General features: G+C 38.2%; 1 protein-coding gene across 1 annotated transcript in view; it reads right to left on the bottom strand.

Moving 5' to 3' along the window:
- Positions 1-2,352: 2,352 nt before the first annotated feature.
- Positions 2,353-8,276, bottom strand: part of ERICH6B (glutamate rich 6B) — a gene marked incomplete in the record, with an annotated part of 75,867 nt that continues 69,943 nt past the window's right edge. The window contains 2 exon segments of the mRNA XM_072409999.1: positions 2,353-2,767; positions 4,356-4,584. Coding sequence (XP_072266100.1) covers positions 2,435-2,767; positions 4,356-4,584 — 562 coding nt within the window.

Here is an 8,276-nt window from a genome sequence, read left to right as displayed (position 1 = left end):
TACCCACTACCCTAAAGTACATGGTTATGGTGATGAACTAGGTGACTACAATGATAAAGAGTTTGAAATTGAAGAGGACTCTTAGAAAAATATATTTGGGTCAGTCCCAATTGGCCATTCACTTTCTCTTTGTGTAGAATATGCAGACATAAAGTGAGTCATTGAGTTGTTGCAATATCACCAACACAATTGGGTCATCTGTGTTGACGTTTAAATGGTATTTTTCCTTCTTGGTCAGCAACGCGGATACACCAAGTATCTCTGTTATCTGTGCATGTGGGACAGCAGAGCTCGTGAGAGGCATTGGGTGGAAAGGAATTGGCCTCCAAGATCTGCCCTAAAACCAGGTGATCCAAACATTCTACATAAGCTGCTTGTTCATAGAAAGAATATTATATTCCCGCCTCTGCACATGAAACTGGGTCTGATGAAGCAGTTCATTAAAGCTTTGCCAACTGAAGGAGAGTGTTTCAAGTACATCGAAAATAAAGGTCGGTGTGTTTGATGGTCCACAGATTCGGCAGCTCATCAAAGATGAACATTTCATCGGGACATTGTCAGAAGTCGAAAAGAAAGCTTAGTTATCATTCAAAGCCATTGTCAAGGACTTTCTTGGAAACACGAGCAAATAATTACACAGAAATTGTCCAGAAACTCTTGGAGAGCTACACAATGCTTGGTTGCAATATGAGCATCAAGGTGCATTTTGTGCATAGCCATCTTTCTAACTTCCCAGAAAACCTTGGTGCAGTCAGTGATGAGCAATGTGAACGATTCCACCAAGATTTGAAGGTAATGGAAGGAGCTATAAGCGTAAATTTTTACCTTAACAGCTTGTTAACAAATGAGCACTGTACACATAGCACTGTTTTGTTTCATGGGAAGTATGAGCAAAATGCACCCCACTGTGCTTTGAAATTTTCTGATGTGTACAGCGGACCGATGATGTTGTGCATCAACACGTCAATAATTTGATGTGTGTATTCAGCCTTGGGTAGACATATTATGCTGAGAAATTTAGTCTGCTTCTTTTTGTTCTTCCAACTTTGAGTGTCACATGGTCACATCTGATTCACCCTCCTACCAACGTATTCAGGGATAAGGGGGAATGCTGTGTACATGTACAAAGACCCAAAAACATAATCTTCCACCACTGCTTCATAGTGTTTGTGTTGCTACTTGAATTTGCCTTGTTTAGTTTCGGGTTTAGTTGAGCTTTAAATGTCAAAAGTGTGACTTGATTTTAGCTGTCCTCCTGGAGACATACAATATAAGCACCAGCCAGGAAGTTGTATGGCGTTGTGTAGTTTTACGCTCATCTCCTTGATATTGAAAAAAATATATATTTACACAAATATAAAGACTATTCACCTAACAATGTAGAAATTTCTAGTGTAGTAAACAAGATAATGGTCTTACACGTGGTTGAAGACTGACACAGCACATATTACTCCCATTTAAGTAGATTCATAAATGTTCATATTTCTTTTTCCTTTTTTTTTTTCAATCCCCCAAATTACCTAAATTTGACTTTAGATCAGTTTGCTTTAAGCTGCTTGTCTGCATCTGCTCTTTAAAATTTTATTTGGCTTTGGATACAAGTAGAGAATACGATCTTCCAATTTAAAGTTGGTATTGCTTGTGAATTGTATGATGTGTTTATCCAGACAATTATGACAATGATCACTTGGTGGACATAAAAGCTATACTCCTATACTCCAAACCTCAGGATTATATGTGACATTAATTATTTTGATGACACATTCTAATAAAAGTAATTTAGGCATCATTTATAATAAGAAATAAAACAATTACCTAAATATACTATTGTAACAGATATTCATTTTACATGTAGAGGCCTTCAAGAAACAGAGCTTTGAACATCAACATACGTAGCAACACCTGAGGAAGAGTAGATTGGGCGAAACGCGTCGGGTTAACAAAGCTGCATCAGAAATACGTATATGTTATATGTTCTATGCATTAAAAAATAGTTGGTCTCTGTCTAGCATATGAGGTAAATGACCTCTAGATAGAAGGAAATACTCCTCTACATTTTTGCTGTGGATGTTTACAAAAAGATTTGGGTAATTAACCTCCAAGGGTGAGGAAGTACCTGATAAATCTGTACTACTGACATTATTGTTTGTTGTTTGACATTTATGAGAATGTACTATTGATTTTTGCTGAATACACTAAAAATTGTTGCCAAAGAAAACTCTGTTTTTGAACTACATTCATTCTAATACCACAAATTTCAAGGGTTGGTGAAAAAATGTAATTTCCCTGCTAGGAATTAATCTATAAATTCCCAATCTCTTGTACCACACTGATCCCCAATAAAAAAAGATCTTGCAAATTTCAAACAATTTTATACTCCTAATGAAATGTAATTGGACATACAAAACAGGAGCATTTTCTTTTTTAGAACAGTCTATTTGCCATTGCCTTTTCTTTTCCCTTTCCTTGTTTCTGTGGCACTACATGCAGTTTTCTGTGATGGTGTCCTGTGAGGCCGATTCTTTTTCTGCTTCTTGGGAGAATCTGATGTTTTGCTAGCAAGTCCGGTAATGTGGTCAAGTGACTTCTGCAGCTGCTTTACATACTCCTGCATTGTCTCTGCAGTGCTGTGGGAATTGTGTGAGATTCCTAAAAAGTCTCTGATGTTATTCAAAAGAATACTGATTTGAAGATGTTTTGAACAGAGGTAGCATTCTGTATCACCAGTCTTTGACTTCAGCTGGGAGAAGCTGTTGGGGTCTTTTAACTGCAACAGAAGAACAAAAACAATGCACGTGAAAGAAATGTTGCTTGTCTTTGGATGTCCATGTCTGGTTATTAACCACAAGGGCCAGTTCAACAATAGCCCCCTCCTTTGTTGTGTGTTAATGTGCATTGTTGTTAAAACAGCTCAATAATTTAAATAGAAAGCGGGCTGGAATACATGTGAGTGATTACAGTGTATATCTGCTCTCCTCGCTCCTTCAAAGACCTAATAATGACTTCCTCACTCATAACCTCGTCACACACATGGCTCCAAGACGTTACTAGAGCTTCCCTGACTCTCTGGAATGGTTTTCCATGTCCTATTCAGCTTGCTCCTACTTCCTTTAACCTCCCTGGCGGTGTGCATAATAAGTATTTTTTAATGTAAAAGTTATACATTTAAAATTACCTGGCTGACATTTGCTCCCCTGGCTTCGCGTCCCCAATGTTCACACGCCAGGGACACAGCTGCCCGGCCGGCATCGTCAGGGGAAGAAGATGCCGGGCATCGCTAGAGGACGTCGCGGGCGCCGCTTACCAGGTAAGATTTTTTTTTTTAAATACATTTTTATTGTAATTACAAGGTAAACATAGCTTTAAGTCAGGTAAGACTGTGAATAAACAATTCATGAAGTTATTTGAAAATTATAAAGAGGTACAACATATACAAGGAGGTATCAATCTAAGTAAAAAAAATTACCTGTGCATCTAATGTTTGGGAGTAAAAGGCCAAACTGTAGGAGACAAATATATGGGGAAGGAAGGGGTGGCCTACTTTAAGGAAAAGGGGAAAGGATGGAGAAGGGAAAGGGAGAGGGCAGGGGATGACAGGTGTATAGAAGAAATGAAGAAAAGACAAAATATAGGATCATTAAAGGTGAAGGAAGAATTTCCCTAATTCATGGTGACCAAATTGTTTTAAACATTTCCATAGAATGGAGAGCTGTGTGTTTCCCGTGGACCAGGTAAGCTTTTTAAACTTGCTGGCAATTCCACTCTGAGTGTGGCTCGAGGTTACAGCTTTTGGTATGGATAATTCATGCAGAGCCACACCGCTAGGGAGTTTAAAAGAGAACTAGAAGAGAACAAACCTTTTCAAACTTGCCTACCCATCTTCTTCTGTCTTTTAAAACCCTCAATAGTTCCACTACTACATATGTCCCCTCCTATTTTGTGCTACCCCGCCACCTCCTAGATTGTAAGCTCCTCTGAGCAGGGTCCTCACCTCCTCCTGTGTCACTGTCTGTATCTGTCTGTTATTTGAAACCCCCTGTTTATGTACAACATAAACACTGCGTACAACACTTATGTACAACACTGCGTAATATGTAGGTGCTATAAAAATCCTGTATTATAATAATGTCAGAATGAACTGAATATTCAAAACCCATGATAGTGCTATACTGTGCATTGTGGTGACCTGTTATACCTTGCAATGAACATGCATTGTGGATCCAAAAACCCTACACACATCTTTATTGGTGTATTGGTGCACTTCAGCGTCCTTCTAATCTAATTACATCTAAAAGATCAGTGACTTGGAAAATAAACCCATATTATTGTCTTGTTAGAGAATATTTCCTACTTACCATGAGTTTAGACCCAACATTGAATGTTACTTTCTCCTTGTTTTTTGTGAATGTCAGGAAAATACGATCCTGGGTTAACATTTTAACTTCAATGTTGGCATTTAGCTTTAATGTGATTGGCTGAAAGGGGGGCGCGTGCACATGCTGGCTAAAATCCCACCATTCCCACTGTTTCTGCCTTGTCCCATTTTCATCAAAATATATGCCTCCACAAGGATCCAGCACAGCCCTTTCATGGAGAAATAACCAAAGAAAAAAAATCAGTAACATAAAACAAAAATAAAAAAAACAGGAAATGGCAACTTCACACTGATAAGAAAACTGCAAAGCTAAAAGTACTAAAGATAATTATTTCTCATGTCACGTTCTAGTTTTCATTATGTATTCATGCAGGTTTATCAGGCAATCCAAATTACAGCTATTCAGAAAAACTGCAACACCAAATACACTAAAATTGAGTATTTAAACTGAAAAATAGGCATTGCACAATGTGGATTGTTTTTGTCTAAACCCCCTAAACTTACCTTTCAATGGCTCCAGGCTCCATCCAGTTGGCCATGTTGGTGCCATGATGGGTCATGTGACAGGGTGACATTTAGATAGATCCAGCCAATCATTGCTTGTGCCTAAAAATAGATGAATCCATTCACCAGGATGAGCCCAGGTTATACTGGTAGTTCTGACGCTGCAGATCTGTCACATTGTTATTCCATGGTACACAAGTAATTTTGTCATTAGTGAATGGAGGTATCATGCTGGTGATTGCAAATTCACCTTCAGATATATTTTCGCTCATATTTAGCGAACTGATAGAATGATGTATTTTTCTCTTACAATTGAAATTCTGCAGTTTCCTTCCCCACAAAAAACAGCATCCATTAGGTTCATTGGCAAATGCACCCCAATGTTTGCCCTAGGTAGCAGCATTAAGCAGAACCCTTGTGTGATTTAGCCTTGAATGTATCCACTCAGGTTGTGATTTAGTTATATACATGGAACTTGATGCCTTTGTAATTAGTATCCTGCCTGTGAATTTGGTATTATCCGTTAGAGTTGCTGTTGCTGACCTGTTTTTTAGGATGTAGGATCAGTCTATCATCATGATCCTCTGCTTTGCATTTTGTCATTTACTGGCACAAAACAACTATGAAGCCATTATGGTGGAATAAATATTAAAGGTACACCCCAGCTGTGGTGGTGATCCCATGGGGAGGTTGGTATGAAGGCACTTTATTCATAAGATTGCTGACAGGCCTTCTTCCACGATATGCCATTTATCGTGGTGCACTATTTGCTACAAGTTAGGATGTGTTGTACAGCCCCTTGCCAACAGATAACAACCACTCCCACGGCCCCATCCCTAACTGAATCTCTCTGCCCTCCTACCCAGTAACTTTACCATTGGATATTCCATTACGACTGCTGTTGCTGCTGGCACCCTGTCATTTTTGTAGGGATATGATGAGTACTCCAAAGTAGGAGACCTTGAGTTTCTGGGATCTTTGTCCACCCTCACCTACCTCTGGTGACATATCCTCCCTCCAATGCAGCCTGTGGAGACCTCTGTGGGAGCTGGGTACTTGTGTGTGTTCCCCAATGGGAAGAGAAAGAAGCCAGACTCAGACAAAGCAGCAGCCATTTTTTACAAGTCAAACTTCCTATTCATAGTTTATTTTGCTTCCAAGGTAGGCATTTTATTTGAAATGCATTCCTCCATTTATCACTTTAATATTATTATTTATTTTATTATTATTATTTACTTTCTGTATCCTTCTTCTATAATAAGTATAGAATATATGTTTTTTAGGCTTGCATCACACTGTTTATGGTGATGAATTGGGGTGCTAGTTGAACACAATGTATTTCTTAGCAATAAGGGTTCCTATATATTCAGTACACACATGCATTTTTGTATGCAGCTCTTAAATGAAGGCATCTGATATGGCAGCCACATCATTAGTTATCTGAAAAGGGTTTTCTTATCAGGACAGGGTCAAGCTGAGATAAATATGTTTTGCAGTTCCTATTCCTGGAAGTGTTTATGCAGTACTTGCCATTAGTAAATCTGTTGGAGGGATGGCAAACACAGGGAACACCACACAGTTGGTATCAGTACATAAAAAATGCAGGCATCCAATTTAACAATGTAATTGGCTTCACTTGAAAGATCCAATTACCTTTAAATTCCCCTCAAGTTGAAAATTCTTGAAATAACGGTGTTCCTATCCCACGCTAAGTTTTCTCATTTAGAGTTTTACACGGGTCTGAGCTGTCCAAGAAACATTAATGATGTCATCAATGTTAAAATGTGCGCCCATAAAAGAAGATGAAAACATGATGGAGGTCCTAAAAGTGGCAGAGACTAAAATATAGGTGTGATTTATAGAGCATGGTTCAATGGCAATTCTGATAGCAATAGTAATATAATGATCTAAATCTGAGTAATAAATAATAAAGGTACACCCCAGTCAAAATATAAAACTAAACTGGAGAGCTGATCACAGACCATCTGCTCTGTACATGTTTGTGCAGTGTAATGGGTTGTGGTACTTTGTTGTATTCGGTCTGCCAATAAATGTTATGCGAGCTCCTGGCTACCATGTGCTGTAAATGCCCTTAAACTCACGTTACATGTGATGGTACATGTGATGTTACATGTGATGTTACATGTGACTTCGGCTTCCATTGCCATTAATAGAGGCGACAATGCATGTCCAAGCCCTAAAAGCAGAACTGCACTTTTTCAGTCAATGCAGTGCACAGATATGAACTGGTGCAAAGCACTACTACACATGCATGTTGTACCAACCTGGGACTTAAAGGTGTAAATAGCGCCTTTTCATTGTACACCAGCCACAAGTATTTGAAAAATGTAAAAATCCTTAACTGGAACCTGGAGAAAGATTCTCAAATGGCCCATTCTCATGAGAACAGTCTGATGCAATGTATTTTTTGAATGGACTACCTAACATACCACAAAAGGTTACATTTGCTGCAATTTTGCTCGTGCACCACACACAGTGTATTATCCCATGTTGCAGTGCAATATTGGTGCATGGGGATACCAAATATAATAGATTGCAAAACCAATGCACACAACGTGCATTACCCAATGCAGTGGAATCAGCCCTATAGGTTCATTGTTCACCCTCACACACTTAAAGCTTCCTGTATAAGCTTGCTACTTTATCCATTTAAAATTGAAAGCATATTAATTACACAGGCTCTGAGGCTAATTAAATGCAGGTAAGGATCCAAATTCTTCTAATTACCATCATAATCAGCTAAAAATACTTTTGCAGTTTTTAATTAGATATAAAGTGGAACTATACTTAAAAAGTTAAAAATCGTGAGCAGGCAGGTTCTTTATTGCATAAGGGACAGATGATGTCTCTGCAATATACAAACCTACCTCCCTGTTTACAATCTTTTAATAAATGTACACTGAATTGTGCATTTCAGCACAATTGGCTTCTGGGAATAAATTAACTCCCATGTGTAGGAATAATGTAATTCCGACCTAGCCAATCCAGACAAAAAAATGTAACAGGACACAAACACATTTATACTACATTAACCAATGTTAGTTTTAAATCCTAACTACAGGGAAAAACACAGTGCAGTGCAGCTACCTGTATGCTGGTTATTTAGGTCTAGGGGTAATATAGTAGGTTAGGTTAGGCTGAAAAAAGACATATTGTACCCTCAGAATCAGCTCTAAATATACTTTTCATGCTACAATTCATTCTGTTTATAATGGGAATTAAAGTGCAATTGTAGTACAAAGCAGTGCAAAAATTTTTATGAAATACTTTTTTAGTGGAATTCATATGCAGATCAATGGTCACTCCTTTGATCTGTAGATGAATAAAATAAGTAAATATAATGTAATCTGGCATCAATGTTTTCTGAATTTTAGAA

The sequence above is a fragment of the Pyxicephalus adspersus genome, chromosome 1 (genome assembly GCF_032062135.1).
Source record: "Pyxicephalus adspersus chromosome 1, UCB_Pads_2.0, whole genome shotgun sequence".
Lineage (NCBI taxonomy): Eukaryota > Metazoa > Chordata > Amphibia > Anura > Pyxicephalidae > Pyxicephalus > Pyxicephalus adspersus.
Note: the sequence above shows the minus strand (reverse complement) of the source record. Positions and strands in the feature narration are given on the sequence as shown.